Source organism: Callithrix jacchus, chromosome 12 (assembly GCF_049354715.1).
Source record: "Callithrix jacchus isolate 240 chromosome 12, calJac240_pri, whole genome shotgun sequence".
Taxonomy (NCBI): Eukaryota; Metazoa; Chordata; class Mammalia; order Primates; family Cebidae; genus Callithrix; species Callithrix jacchus.
In genome coordinates, this window is record NC_133513.1 from 115710656 (window position 1) to 115726978 (window position 16323).

Below are 16323 nucleotides of genomic sequence, written 5' to 3' on the forward strand. Positions count from 1 at the left end.
TTTCTCCCCATGCTCTCTCTCCCCAACTCCCCACCCTGAACTGTCCCTCCCCTATTTCCCCCAAACAGACCCCAGTGTGTACTGCTTCCCTCCCTGTGTCCATGTGTTCTCATTGTTCAACACCCGCCTATGAGTGAGAACATGCGGTGTTTAATTTTCTGTTCTTGTGTCAGTTTGCTGAGAATGTTGGTTTCCAGGTTCATCCATGTCCCTACAAAGGAGACGAACTCATCATTTTTGATGGCTACATAATATTCCATGGTGTATATGTGCCACATTTCCCTGTCCAGTCTATCATCGATGGGCATTTGGGTTGGTTCCAGGTCTTTGCTATTGTAAACTGAACAATAATTCTTAAGGTATCTTCCAGAGTTCACTGGGCAGCAATATCTTCTTGTAAGATTGTTGAGAGTGTATTTCATTCAAAATTATATAAGTTACACTTAAAATAATTAATATGTATTATAGATTTTAAAAAACTGAAGTTGAATTGGCCGTTGAATTTATTCATTCCTTTGGAAGTTTATTTGTATAAGTTGTTTTTTTTTTTTTTTTTTTTGAGATGGAATCTCACTCTCCCCCAAGGCTGGAGTGCACTGGTGTAATCTTGGCTCGCTACAACCTCCGTCTCCTATCAAGTGATTCTCCTACCTCAGCCTCCTGAGTAGCCGGGATAATAGGTGCACGCCACCATGCCCAGCTGATTTTTGCATTTTTAGTAGTGACAGGGTTTCACCGTGTTGACCAGGCTGGTATTTGTATAAGATTTTTTTGAAGAGAATTGATTTGAAATACAAAAGGAATTGACTCTGAACATAACCACAGTGACCCTGAGATGTTTTATTTCCACTTTGTCAATCAAATCTTAAAGGAGACCATCCACCCTTTTCTCTTCCCTCAGCTCCTGACTTCTTCCTTTTCCTTTCTGTAAATGGGATTTTTGAGGCTCTGGTGTGAATAAAATGAAAAAATGTTCCTTTTGTGTTTCTTCCAAGGCAAGGATCTGGAGGAGCTGCAGGACCTTAACTTCTTCCCAGAGTCGTGGCTGCACCGGGTTGCAGCCAACCATTACCACGCAGTGAGTTGCCTTCTCTGCAGGGAAACAGTTGTTGAAATGTATTGCCTCTCCTTGTTTTTTCTGGAGATGTGTTTCACATTTGAAACCTTTAGACCTTTGAGGTAAGGACATATCTGGATTGTCCTCCAGGGAAAGTAGGGAGAGCAGTGCCTGGGAAGGAGAGAAGGGAGAAGACCTAGACTTGGAATCTGGGTAATTCCAGCACCCGCCATATGCATTTTTGTTCTCGATACAGATTAACAAATGTTGGGACCAAATTACTCTTCCTCCAGCAATAAATGAGCATGTCTCTCTTTGTACACACTCAGCAACACAGAGCATTTAAATTTCAAATTGCTTTTGTTAATTGAGAAGGGAACGACAACATCTCATTTTTAAATGTGTATTTCCTTTATTACTGGTAGCTAGGAATGTTTATCAAGAAGGGAACGACGACATCTCATTTTTAAATGTGTGTTTCCTTTATTACTGGTAGCTAGGAATGTTTTTCCAGCAGCATTTCCCCTTTGTGAATTGTCCATGCAAACTGTTGTACTTCTTATGTGTTTTCAATCTCGCGTTTTAGAGATGAAGAAGGGCAGTGTGTGAGTTCTGAAGATGAATGAGTCACTAGTTAAAATTCAGTCCTGCTCCACAAATACCTATTGTAATGTGCAAACCGCAGTGCTCAGCACTGCCCACACCATAGATCTTGACTCCGTGGAAGGAGGTGCATTTCTGGGACATAACTCAGGACCGTGCTCTAACAGAGCAGCAAAGGAGTGACAGAGAGGGGACAGTCTGTGCAGATGTCTCGGGAAGTCCCCACCTCCCTCTTGGTCCTCTGACCCTGCCCACCTCCTTCCTTTTGTTCACTGCTACCAATGCCATCCTCTCGAATTCCTCTCCCTCCCCTCCCCAGCCCTCACCTTGGAGCCTGCCATGAGGGGCCTTACTTGCTCTTGATTTTTGTGACCGTGGTCATCTCTGCCGTGTGTGTACATTTTATTTCCCAGGTGAGACTGCTCGGGTACTTTTCTGTTTTCTCCTTGCATCCTCTGAAAGCACTGGGCACAGGACTGATACAGTAGGGTTTCAATAAATGTCTGTGAACTGAATGAATGGCTGAATGTGCATCTAGAGGCAAAACTCTTTGACAAACGTGGTAAGGGGTATAGAGATCAAGGAAGAGACATGGAGATGAAGAGAGGCACTTATGTCTGGAGGATCCCACTGTGGTCAGCTGTGTGCATTTTCCTTTCAGATGGAGAATGGAGGTGACATGGCTCACCTGAAAGATCTTAACACCCAGGCTGTGAGATTTGGGCTGATCTTTAACCAGGTACTGAGTGAGACCTGCACTCGAACAAGGGAAAGAACTGTCCCTTTCATGCTTAGTTAAGAACCCCTGGACGGTGGCTGTGATCACTTCTGACTCCTGGTAGAAAGGTCAGGGGACAGAAGAGGGAATCATGGGTGTCTCTCCTACATGCTCATCGGCTCCCTGGAAATAAAATTCACAAGGCAGGGGCTTAGGACAGGCTGTTTAATAATTTCCCCCCTGAGGGGACCAGTGGTCCTGGTGGTACCGGGATGGAGCAGGACTGAATTTTAACTAGTGACTCATTCATCTTCAGAACTCACACACTGCCCTTCTTCATCTCTAAAACGCGAGACTGAAAACACATAAGAAGTACAACAGATCAATTCTAAAGCCATGAAAGACCAAGGCAAACTGGGAAGGGTTGGCCATCCTATTTCCCACAAACATCAGCAGTTGCAAACTGGCTCAGTGAGAGACTCCACACCAAGTCCATGTTTAAGGTTATAAGGGTGAACTCAGTCTGGGCAGCTATTTTGATGGATCTCAGAATAAAACTGCAGTGGGTCAAGGAACTTGATTGCAAGGCATCTTGACACTTAGTGAGCAGGGGAGGTCAGGGTTGCTGGCTGTGCTCCATGCTGGGTTCCTTGTGATGGATATAATTCTCCAAGAAATCACCAGTCTCCTTCGATTAGGCACCCCAGCAGTGATCTCAAAAGAATTCATAGTCTAAGAACTAGAGGCCTTGAATCTATAATCAGAGGGTCCCCTCTGAGTCATCCCTGGATAAGCTGGCCCAGCCTTTTGGTTTCAGAGATGTAGTGCCTAAGTCGGCAGAGGTGGATGCCAGGACTTTCTGCAAGTGCTGAGTGGCTCTTGGGCCCTTCAAATTGAAACCACATACTTTGTTTCAAAGGTCTATAGACTAAAGGTCATCTAAGAACATACCTAACCTCTTCTTTTCCTCACTAAGGAACATAAGGAGTAAATAATATTGCCTCTGTTCAGTAGCTACTACTAAGTCTGCAACTAACTTCTACCAACTGTCCCAACTGTTAGTGACGAGAGCAAGGGGAGGAGGGTGTAAACATTCCAGAAACACTGATTACCGGATCTCAAACCTTTGCCAAGCAGGACGGCAGCCAGGGGACTGTGAACATTGGGGGTGAGGTGTGGTTTGGGGGAACACTGTAACTTTTGCAAACTTTATGGGTTCCCAGGGACCTGGGAAAGAAGATACAGGGAAAAGTATGGGCAAAAACATAAAAACAGAAGAAATTTTAAATCAGAGCTGTGTGCAGCCTAAATATCTTCTTCCTTTGTGCTTTGTAATTTTTTAAAATAATATTGTGAGAACTGAAATATTTTTAAAGAATAAGGTGGATTAGTCAAAGCTGACCTTTGGGGCCACTGATGGCTTTTCCTTTAATAGTCGTTCTCAAGTCAAGGTAGACTCCAGGGTTCACTGGGCAATGGAATCTTCTAGCACCATTGTTCAAAGTCTATTTCATTCGAAATAATATGTCACACTTAAAAGCATTAATATGTAGTATAGATTCCTTTTTAACTGAGGTCGAGTGGCCATCCAATTGGAGTGAACTTATTCCAAGTTGGGAGTGGTAGTTGCCACTACCAAGGATTTCAGTCTGGCTTTTCCCGTTTCCTAGACTAGAATTGCCATTGCATTTTCACCTTCAGATCAGGTGCTGAATGAGCGATGTTTGTTGTTGTTGCTATTCTTTGTTTTACCATGTCCTCTCGACTGTTTTTGTTTGTTTGCTTTTGAGATAGAGTCTTGCTCTGTCGCCCAGGCTGGAGTGCACTGGTGCAATCTCGACTCACTGCAACCTCTGCCTCCTGGGTTCAAGCAATTCTCCTGCCTCAGCCTCCTGAGGAGTTGGGACTATAGGCACACACCACCATGCCCAGCTAATTTTTTTTTTTTTGTATTCTTAGTAGACACAGGGTTTTGCCCCCATCTCTACTAAAATACATTGGCCAGGTTGGTCTCGAACTCCTGACCTCAGACGATTCACCTGCCTTGGCCTCCCAAAGTGCTGGGATTACAGGTGTGAGCAACTGCACCCAGCTGACTTTGAATACTAAATGTTTTCCCCTCTTCACTTTGTCGTTTTTCTTTCCCAATTTAGGAGTATACGACTTATTCAAAACTGATTGCTGTATATGGATTCTTCTTTGAAATAAAGGGACTCAAACATGATACTGCCTCTTACAGTTTTTACATGCAGGTAAGGGTAGAATGCATGAAAGTTATGTCTCTGAAACTGTCTTTTAGATTTAGAGTCAATCCATGTTGAATTAATAATAATTGATTCATCATTAATTCCTAATCGATATGAACTGCATTGTAAGTGCTAACCACACTCATATATGTGCTGTCATTTGATTTTTATAACAACCTTGGGAAGTAGGTACTGGTAGCCCACTTAGCAGATGACGATCTGAAAACTGAGTAGCCTCTGTTGGTAAAGCCAGGATTAGATTCTAGTCTTCTATCTCCACATGTAGGGCTCAATTCATCTTCAGTTTATACATATAATTCAGTTATTCTCCCATGAAGATAACTGATAGTGCCCCCAACTGGGAGAGGGGGTAATTTTGTTTAGCTGCAAAGTGGACTATGGGCAGGACCCCAGAAAATTCAGGAGGGTGCTTGCCTTCTCTGCAGTGCTCCTGCTGGACCTTAGGAGAGGCAGGAGATGCCATGTTTAGGAGTGAAGAGTCCACAGGCCAATGGCCTTCAAGCTGTAGGACCTGGGCAAGTGCCAGGAACCCTCCTACGTGCAGTTTCCCCACCTTTAAGACAGAGAAGGTAACAGAACATACCTCTCCAGGTTGCTGTGAGTTTCAATGTGTTCATCTGTGTAAAGGGTGGCTTGGAACAAGCTTGACACACAGAGCACCATATGCAGTAGGGAAGATGAGGATGGTGATGTTGACGGTGACAATGACAACTATGATGAAGGATCACTGTGTTCCACTTAAGATTTGCTTGTAAGTCTCTCTTCTCTAATCTGCACACTTTTGGGAGGCCACGTCTTATTAATCTTTTTATTACTGCTGTCAATCACAGTACCAGGAACACAGAGAAGCTGTATTTTTTCACTTTTCTTTATTTTTTGAGATGGAGTCTCACTCTGTCACCCAGGCTGGAGTGCAGTGGCACAGTCTCGGGTCACTGCAACCTCTGTATAAAGGAGCTTTAAATGACTGACTGACTGACTGAATGAATGAATGAATGAATGGATAAATGAAGAAATGAATACATGAATGAAGAAACCAGAGTTTTAGTCCAGCTTTGCCAGTACCTCATATGTGCCCTGGAGCAAGTCATTTCTCTTCCTCAGCTCTTGGTCTCCACTGACTCAGGCGTCTCTACACAGTGAGTTCTTCTGATTGGAAGAGATGAATTATGTGACAATACCAGTCCAAACGCCCTTATGAGTATTATGTTGGTTTTTTAATTCTGGCAAAGCCGTCATAAAGCTTGACTTAATGGTGTTTTTCTAGATTCGCCAAAGTCCAGGCCATGAGCCAGTGGTTTATGTAGGGTGAGGGCTCAAATGAGAACTGACTCAGCAGCAGCCACTTTTAGGAGATGGTGCCAATTGGGAAATGCCCTCTTGCTGCCCTCACATATTATATACCAGGGTCTATGTGCCAGGTGCCGGCTTTCGTGAACTCTGGGCCACCCCGATTGCAGTTCCACCTGAGGTGGGTCACTCTCTTTGCAGAGAATAAGGCACACAGACCTGGAATCCCCTTCCGTGGTCTACAAGCACAAGCCTGTCAGCCTGCGAGCAGTGCGCCTGGTGAAGTATGAGATCAGAGCCCGGACCCTGGTTGACAGCAAGTGGCAGGAGTTCAGGACAGACGAGGTCTTGCAGAAGTTTGAGTTGGCCAAGCCATCCTGCAAAAGCCGTGCAAGTTTCCCTGTTGTCTTTTTCTTTTATTTCCTTTTTGCTCTTTCTCTCCCCCATCCTTTGGTGATCACCAGCTTCCAATCTCTAGTGCCCTACACTAGAGATCCCTGGAAAATCAGGCTCAGTTTCTTGAGGATTCTCACAGCTTCAAATAATGCTAAAGAGAAATCTCTTCTAGGATGAAAAACCAAGGAAACAGATAAATATAGCCCAAATCAGACTGCTTGGTTTGGGTCATACCAGATGTATTTTATAAGCATCAAAGGGTTTTTTTTGTTTTGTTGTTGTTGTTTGTTTGTTTGTTTTTTGAGATGAGGAGGCTCTGTGGAGTGTATTTGCCATCACTGCCTCCACTGATGCCTGTGAGTGACCCGTTAATTTCCCTGAAATCCACAGCCCAGACCCACCTGCCTCGGGCCCACTGGGGAAGGACGGGGCCCGTCTACTTCAGTAGGTGGTTGCCAGCAACCAGGCAGATCCACTGCCTTGCGTGGCTTATGACCAGAATAAGACTTTGCTACAGGCCAGTGAGTAATTCCCAGTCCTGACTGCACATCAGAATCACCTGAGCCCTTTATTGCTCCCAAGGCCAGAGCCCCACCCACATCACCAGAGCAGATACTCCATGGGTCGGACCTGAGTATCAGTATTTTTAAAAGCTTCCAGGTTATTCTCTATGATATTAGAAATCACAGTGACAGTTTCCTTTGTGGGGGCGAGGGAGAGGGGCTGGGAAATTAAGGGAGAACATTAAGAAGGAGACTTCTGTGGGGCTGAAAATACCTGTCTTGATCAGGGTGATGATTACACAGGAGTGTTTACTTTGTGAAAATCCATCAAGCTGTCCTCTTAAGATTTGTGCACGTGATTGTGTTTACATTATACCTAATTTATTGGCAGTTTATTTCAAATACCCTCTGCAGGCCATTCTGATGAGCAACCATAGTTGAGAACCAGCAGCTTCTACAACTGTCAGGCCTTCCTTTTTCTCCTTCTGGGGGACAATTGTGTTTATCTTAAAAGTCGCATTCACCTTGTTTTGTTTCACGTTTTAGATCTTGAAAATCCAAACTGTGGGCAGCCCAATCTATGCAACTTTTGCATTCATCTTCCCACCATCTTGACAGTTTCCAGAAGAATCTATGGGATTTCCCCCAACACTGATCTGCATAAAAGAAAATAAAATGGCGTAAAAAGGTACACTCGAGCATTCCGTGCCATTCCCAGCCAGTGATGGTCTCATTCGAACTTTTGTCCATGTTTGTATCATTTGAGGTCCAGACCTGAGAGTCCATTTACCAGCCCTGACCCACAGTACCCCTAGTCCAGCCCTGACGTTTTGGTTTCTCCCAGCACCATGGAAGGACCTGCAGTGGCAACAGACTCTAGCCGGGAGCACAGAGGACACCCTTAGATGCAGCTCTGCCTGCCACACAGAACTGCCTGCCCATTGTCCCTGGCAGTTTGGGCTCAGACAGAACAAGAGGTAGCGGGGAATTCCTCTACGTGACTCTAAATTTATTATCCCACCTTTTCAACTGAAGCTCTGCAGTTTGGAAAGAGGGAAGTAGAGAGCCTTCCTTCCCACTTTATTCACTTTCTATTGCAGTGTTACAAAGTGCCACAAATTTAGTGACAAAACAACACATTGATTCCTTCAGTTTTCGTGGTTGAGGAATCCAGGCATAGCTTCACTGCCTCCTATATTCGGGGCCTCATAAGACTACAGTTTACTAGCAGGCAGGCTGTATTCTCATCTGAAGACATGGCCAGGGAGAATTCATGTCCAAGCGTATTCAGGTTGTTGGCAGATTCATTTTTCTGCAGCTGTATGACCAAGGGCCCCGCTGCTACTGGCATAGAGAGAAGGTTGCACAGGCCCGAGTGGCCCCCTGTAGTTCCCTGCCATGTGACTCTCTACAGACATTTCAAATCATGGCTATTTTGCTTCTTCAAGGCCAGCGGAAGAATCTCTCACTCTAGTCTGCTTACACAGCATCTTATATAATGTAAGGTGATAATCATGGGACTGGCAGCCCCTCCCCTCTGCCCTACTCTCTGGACTAGAAGTAAGTCACATGTTCCACCCACACCCAAGGGGAGAGAATTATACAAGGGTCACCGAGGGTGTGTCCACCACACTGTAGTACCCATTGTCTTTGGAAAAGTGATGGAGAGTCGATGACACCATACAGACAACAAGGTGGATAAGTTTAGTTTAATTAATCCCGTTAGAGTCAGGCACAGACTTGGGGAGCCTCCTTCCCAGCAGTGGAACCCGACATCCTGTGCAGCGTGACCTGGCAGGGAGGTGCAAAGGAACTGGGTGTTGGGAGCCCGTTGACAGGTTCTCCCCACCCTTCCTCAAGCCCTGTTTCCCAGGTTGCTCACCAGTCAATGGGAGGCGGGGATGGGAGCTTGGAAGACAGAGAACAGGGGAAGCCTGGGTAGTTTGCACCCTCTGGGCTCAGGGGCATTTTCCAGCTGTAACTGTACCTCCTCCCTCCACTGCCCAGCTCATGCCCCATCTCATGCCTGGCAGCCTCCACAGTGGTTTCAGCATCTGTCTGGATGCTGGGTCCCTGTTTCTGGTTCTGAGACCACCTCATCCCTATGTCCCTCCAGGCTTTGGGGCAGTGGGGACTTCCTTCATCACCAATCTCTGGGTTGCCTCATTCCCTGTTTAGCTTCTTGAGTTTTACTTCATCTTGGAACCAGCTCTCTATATTATACTGATTCTGTGTGAAACCCCAGGTTAGTCCCTAATGTAAAGGGTTTTGGTCAGTTGGCAGATGTGTCTCAGTGGGGCAGATGGTTGGATAACACAGCCTCAGTGATTCTTTCCAGCCCTGCAGGGCAGGGACTAGGGTTTACTAGGGGGAGGCAGGTGAGGCACTGGCTCGGGCCTATAAGCCAAGGGGGTGCCAACACGCTTAGTAATACACATAAATAGTATTTAAATTCAATGTTTTAAAACAAAATCAACATACACACACACAAATCTATTATAGAGCTTGGTGAACGGTGAACACACCCACATAACCAGCACCCAGATCAAAAACAAAAAGAACAAAACCAGCACCCCAGACACCCCCGGTAGACCCCCAAGGTGAAAACACGCCGACTTCCATCACCACGAATCAGTTTGGCCTTTGAGTTCGAGTATCCTCACACAGAATCTGACAGTGCACACTCCTTCGTGCCTACATGCTTCTGTTCAGTATCACATTTAAGAGATTCATCTAAGTTTTCACTGGGAGCTGTAGTTTATTTTCAAATAGCATGACAGTTTCACTCTTTTACTTTTTAAGAAACGAAGCGTTACTTCAATAAAATCATACATGTTGTCACCGAAAAGTGAGAAAATACAAAGAAGAAAATAAAACGGACTGGGACAGCCATCCCTGAGACGTTTGGTGGGTGACTTTCCAGGAGGAATTTTAGGTACATTTACAGTTTTCTTTCCATTTAAAATGGGGTTTGCAGTTTAGAGCCCCATTTTTCTCTTGAGAGAGTTAAACAGGATAAAAGGGTGTACTGGCTCACGCTTATAATCCCAACACTTTGGAATGCTGAGGCAGACAGATCTCGTGAGCCCAGGAGTTCGAGACCAGCCTGGGCAATATGCCGAAACCCCATCTCTACAAAAGATATCAAAATTAGCCGGGCGTGGTGGTGCACATTTGTAGTCCCAACTACTTGGGAGGCTGGGGTGGGAGGATCACTTGAGCCCAGGTGTTTGAGGCTGCAGTGAGCTGCAATTGTGTCACTGCACTCTTGCCTGGGCAATAGAACAAAACCCTGTCTCAATTAAAAAAAAAAAAATGTGGAGGGGGAGTGGGGGAAGGCGGGGAGGTTACACAGCCTAACAGGATGATTTCTTTAGTAGGGAGCACGGTATTTGGGGAAGAAGGAGAGGATATATTTGCTTCACCTTAAAATTGTGAGACATCAGAAAAGTCACTTGTCACTTACCTTCCATGACTATCACTTTCTTTTTTTTTTTTTTTTTTTGAGACGGAGTTTCGCTCTTGTTACCCAGGCTGGTGTGCAATGGCGCAATCTCGGCTCACTGCAACCTCCGCCCCCTGGGTTCAGGCAATTCTCCTGCCTCAGCCTCCTGAGTAGCTGGGATTACAGGCACACGCCACTGTGGCCAGCTAATTTTTTTTTTGTAATTTTTAGTAGAGACGGGGTTTCACCATGTTGACCAGGATGGTCTCGATCCGTTGACCTCGTGATCCACCCGCCTCGGCCTCCCAAAGTGCTGGGATTACAGGCTTGAGCCGACTATCACTTTCTTATCTATAGAAAGGACATAAACCCACCCCTCTGCCCCCCTCTCAGGGCTGTGAGCCTGCAGGCAGCACTGGATGTAAGGTCCCTTTATGGACCAGCCCCTGTACGGATGCCTGGAAACTTGGTATTACTGGCTCAAGAAAAAAATGCAACCTTGTGGCATTTTACCACAGTTTATAGGATAACGGGGATGACAAGAACTAAAAACACTGACAAGTAAATCTGCAGACGTCTAAGAGAGGAGAGGCTGTTTGGAAGCACCTCTGAAACACAAATGATTGCCCACTCTCTAAGGGAAACAACTGTTAGGTATTTGAAATATGCAAACTCATACTCGAGGAGTTTGCAAGAGTGGGAGGGAAACTTGCAAAGCAGCGACACCAAAAATGTGTCTAAGGTGAGTGGTAAAGAAGAGCAGGGAATGCTAGGGTGGGGCTGGGGTGGGCAGGAGGAAGCCAGCCGCAAAGCTGGTGGGGGGGCTGGGGTGGGCAGGAGGAAGCCAGCCGCAAAGCTGGTGGGGGGGCTGGGGTGGGCAGGAGGAAGCCAGCCCCAAAAGGGCAAGGCAAGGACTGAAGGATTGGGCTGCCTCCCCATCTCTTGACCCAGCAACAGGAAGGTACTGGAGACAGTAGGACTTGGGGTGTCAGAGAGGGGCCCTGTGATGTCATTTCCACCTCCTAATTGTACAAGGGGGAAAATGAAGCCCCAGCAAGCTGGAGTGACGATTCTGGTGGGAAAATGCCTACAAAGCACTGTCTTGCTGAATCCTCCTGACCCCATGAGGTAGATGTATTTTCCACGTCTGATAAGAAGGAAGCTAAGACTGGGCAGGGTGGCTCATGCCTGTAATCCCTGTACTTTGGGAGGCCAAGGTGGGTGGATCACTTGAGGTCAGGAGTTCAAGACCAGCCTGGCCAACACGGTGAAACCCTGTCTCCACTAAAAATACAAAAATTAGCTGGGTGTGCTGACACATGCCTGTAATCCCAGCTACTTGGGAGGCTGAGGTGGGAGGATCACTTGAATCTCCCTGGAGGTTGCAGTGAGCCAAGATCATGCCACTGCACTCCAGCCTGGGTGACAGATCTAGACTCCATCTCAAAAAAAAAAAAGCCCAGATAAAGTAAATTTATTCATCCAAGACTCCTCAGAGTTTGGGAGTCCAACTCAGGCCTGGCCAAAGGCCCATCTGTTTCTATTTCCCCCCACCCCTTGATGGCCCACAAAGAAGAGGGGAAATGTTTTTAGGGTGTTTAATTCAGGTGTTTATTGAACATCTACTATCTGTTTGAAAGCAATGTGCACGGAGCATCTGCTGCATGCCAGGCCTCGCTGTGCAGGGTGTGCTCCATGTGATACCTCGTTCGATTGTGACGGGGACAAGGGTGGGAGAATGGCACATACCTGGGCCTGGAAGGGTTAGGATGGAGGGAAATGGTACACAGGTGTTGTGCCAGCCCCGTGGCTCCAGGACTGAATGTGCATCTGAATCACCTGCGATCTTGTGCATGTGCAGATCCTGAGCCGCGGTTGAGAGACGCTGATTTTGAAGTCTGAGAGACACTCTGAAATCTGCACTATCACAGGCTTTCCTGGGGGATCCTGATGCAGGGTGTTTGTGGGTCACACCCAGAAACTCTGATCTCTGTGTCAATTCCACAGCAGGGTTTCTTACTGAGCTCCACACACCCAGTTGTCTTCCTTACCCAGAGCCAAAACAAAATCCAGACAATAACAAAAAACGTGTGAATCGATTTCACCACACTGGCTGATTCAAAGCAAAGCTAAACAAACTTCCTAGAATATGAAACAAACAGAACTTAGAAATGAGACCCCCTCCTGTGAGTGAGCCATAATTCACAGTCCTCCCCTTTCCACTAGGGGGCGTGGTCCACCTCAAAAATGTTAGTGGCAAAAATTAGCAACCTAAAAACTCATTTTATAGCAGGGAGTCTCCTTGCTTCGTGGTTGAAAGTGAAACTACATCCTGGCTGAGGCTCTGTTTATCCAAACATCCAAACATCACAACATCGCTGAACGTGAGAAGTGTTAGTATTGAGATAAAAATTCTTAAGATAATCTTACATGCTTTCTTTCAAGAAAGAACTTCATAGACTCGAATTTTAAAGTGCAAAGTCCCAAAGCCCAAAGCAGTGGCCATGAGCACTGGTTAATGAAACATTTTATGTGCCACGTCTGAAATGTCTCGTTCACTTCTGATGCTCACCTTCTGGCTAACCTCCCAGCCCCTCCCCTCCAACTGGGAAGATGGCCCTGGGCTCATTAAGTGGACACCACATCTTTTGGGTTCTAGAGTACCACTGACCTGGGTTTGAATCTCAGCCCTGCCCCTTACCAGCTGTGTGGCCTTAGGCAAGCCATCTAACTTCTCTGAGCCTCAGACTGATCTGAGATACACAATCAAACTCATGGTAAAAATTAAATAAGTTGGTGTGATTTGTAAAGCACCTACCATATACGTGCTTTATACAATTTATTCCTTATTGTTTCTCCCTTATTGCTTGGAGTCAGGTAGTACTTGTTGAAGGTCAAAACGGTTACTGTGTGATCTTGAGCCAGTCCCTCTTCCTTCTCTGGGCCTACTTCCCTTTATGCAAAATGAAAAGGTTGACCCAGGTGCTCTCTGCAGTCTTTTCCGGCAGCAGTCATGGGATTCTCAAATTCTGTGAGTACGGAAGAACAGATATGAGTGGCTGAGCCTGTGAACCAGAAGGAGGAGGATCTGGGGAAAAGAAGTGTCTTATTTTCCCATGGGCTCCTCCGAATGGGGATGAATTGGAAAGAGTGGGAGAGGGTTTTCCCTCTCCCCTCTTTAGAGGGTTCTGCATCCTGGAGACTGGTGTGTCTTGTAATACCAGGGAGGAGAAAGTTTGTTCTTGCCTTTGTAAGCCTAGGCTACCATTTGGGATTCACCAAGCTATTGGGGAGATGAGTGAGCTTCCCAGGGCTGACCTGGGTACAAGAAGTCCCAGGCCCTGCTTGCACACGGGGGATAGGCATAGGATGTGGGGAATTGGGCCCCTGGGCCCTGAGCCCTTGAGAGCTGAAGGGTGTAGAGGGAGCTTCTCCTGGAGGAGACAGAGACAGGAGAAACCTCTATGAGACAGACCCTGAGGGCAGCAGCAGCCAACAGAACTTTCTGCAATGATGGAAATGTCCCATATCTGCTCCATCTGATGTGGTAACCATTAGCCACGCATGGCCTTTGAGCACTTCAAATGTGGCTGGAGGAACTGAGAAATTGAGTTTTAAATTGTATTTCATTTTAATTTATTTAAATTTAAATTGCCATAAGTTTCATGTTGGAAATACATGCTCAGGGCTGCAAAGAAAAATTGGCAGTGAGACAAAGGATCTTTCAGCAACACAATTTTTACTTCCTGAACTGCAGGTAGGGTATTCTTGCTAGCCATCTTGCCGCAAGAGTACAATGAACAAAGGAAAACACACACATTTATTCCTTATGCATTTGAGGTTGTCCTTACTGCTGTGTCTGATCTCTGTTGGCTGGAGCCAGACCTCACAATTTAAACTAAAACCCAATTGGCTAATACTTAAAACTTTTCTAAACAGGTAAAAGCAATGGAGAGCTGGGACATGCCTGTGAGCATGTCCAGAACAGATATCTTGGTTAAAGTACAAGGACATAGAATGTACTACGTGCTTGTGAGTGTGGCATGTCTAATAGCTACATCAGACAGGGCTTAACAAAGTTATTAGCACATTTATGATTTAACAAGAAAGGAAACTTTAAAAAGGAACTTTTCTACTTCCCACATTTAAGTAGAAGCAGCAAGGTAAAAACAGCGGCCACCATGAAACCAGAACCGGATGCTTCCTGGCTCTGCAGACTCTCTGGGGTTCCAAGCCTCCCAGTCTCTTCCCAGGCCCCCCACAAGTGGAGCCCCAGGGGCAGGGCGTGCCCATGCCTGAGGCCGCCTCAAAATTCTTTCTGGAGGAAGCTGTGCTGTGGAAACGGAAGGTTGCCATGCTGGGTAAGCAGAGCTCAGCTCTGCATTGATATTATTCTTATCTTCCTCCTTCTCCTTGCACTAAACATTTAAATTTAAATAAGATGAAATAAAATTTAAAATTTCGTTCTCAGTCACTCTCGCCGTGTTTCTTTTCCTGTTTTTTAAACTACCACTTGGAGAGGAGTGCTAACTCATAGGCGGTGCTCCAAGAGTCGGCCAACCCCCGTTTCAGGTGCTCAGTGGACACAATGGCTAGTGGCTGTCCTGTGGGCAGGGCCGATGTGGGACAAAGGGCTCCTGTGGCTGCTCCTCCTGACTTTGAGCTTTGTAACTTTGAATGAGTCATGTGACCTTTGTGCTTTCATTCTTTGACTTCACTCACGCCACGGATTTACAGTGAGCTGCTGCAGGCCAGGCTTCGGGTGAGGCTGCGGAGGTGAACAAAACACACAGTCTCTGCCATCTCAGAGCCCACAGTGTGTGTGGGAAGACAGTCAACAGTGGAATATGCACTAAAGAGTGCCTGGGTGCTCTGAAGAGCACACAGTTGCCGGACAGCATGAAGCAAAGAGCTGACCTAGATCCTGGCGCAGGGGCAAGGCCCAAGGAGAGCCCTCCCAGGGGAAGCAATGCTGAAACAGACAGCTGAAGCCTAGGAGTGGGAATTAAAACAGGTTTAGGTGAGGATGCAGAGAAATGACTGCTCATATGCTGCTAGTGGGAGGGTGAAATGGTGTAGCCGCTTTGGAAAACTGGTGGTTCCTCAAACAATTAAATGTACAGTACCACGTGACCCCGCAATTCCTCAATTAACAGTACCACATGACCCAGCAATTCCTCAAACAATTAACAGTATCACGTGACCCAGCATTCCTCAATTAAATGTACAGTACCACGTGACCCCACAATTCCTCAATTAACAGTATCACGTGACCCAGCAATTCCTCAATTAAATGTACAGTACCACGTGACCCCGCAATTCCTCAAATAATTAACAGTATCACGTGACCCAGCATTCCTCAAACAAATGTACAGTACTACGTGACCCCGCAATTCCTCAATTAACAGTACCACATGACCCAGCAATTCCTCAAACAATTAACAGTATCACGTGACCCAGCATTCCTCAAACAATTAAATGTACAGTACCACGTGACCCCACAATTCCTCAACAGTATCACGTGACCCAGCAATTCCTCAATTAAATGCACAGTACCACGTGACCCCACAATTCCTCAACAGTATCACGTGACCCAGCAATTCCTCAATTAAATGCACAGTACCACGTGACCCCGCAATTCCTCAAATAATTAACAGTATCACGTGACCCAGCAATTCCTCAAACAATTAAATGTACAGTACCACGTGACCCCGCAATTCTTACCTCTAGTTACATACCCAAGAGAAAATGAAAACATATGTCCACCCGGAAACGTGTACGCGGATGTTCATGGCAGCGTTATTCACAACAGGCAGAACAGTGGAAATTAGCCAGGAGAGGTGGCGTGCACCAAAAAGGGTGAGGCTCCTGGGGAAATGGAAAGGGGGTGGTGGTGTATGCCTGTAGTCCCAGCTGCTTGGGAGGCTGAGGTGGGAGGATCACCTGAGCCAAGGAGGTGGAGGCTGCAGTGACTCACATTGCACTACTGCACTGCAGCCTGGGTGACAGAATGAGAGGGCCTTTTTACAAAAAGAGAAAAAATA

General features: G+C 46.2%; 1 protein-coding gene across 8 annotated transcripts in view; it reads left to right on the forward strand.

Annotated features, from left to right (window-relative positions):
* Positions 1–7525, forward strand: part of BTBD16 (BTB domain containing 16) — a 69691-nt gene extending 62166 nt beyond the window's left edge. For 2 of the 8 annotated variants that reach the window (XM_035269336.3, XM_078346695.1), the window contains 5 exons: positions 996–1078; positions 2322–2399; positions 4532–4630; positions 6137–6325; positions 7381–7525. In XM_035269336.3, the coding sequence (XP_035125227.3) occupies positions 996–1078; positions 2322–2399; positions 4532–4630; positions 6137–6325; positions 7381–7449 (518 nt within the window). In that variant the 3' untranslated portion in view covers positions 7450–7525. Of the gene's footprint in view, positions 1–995; positions 1079–2321; positions 2400–4531; positions 4631–5272; positions 6084–6136; positions 6326–7380 lie in introns of those variants that run through there. The other 6 variants (XM_035269334.3, XM_035269331.3, XM_078346696.1 and 3 more) reach the window with 5 other exon arrangements.
* Positions 7526–16323: the final 8798 nt, after the last annotated feature.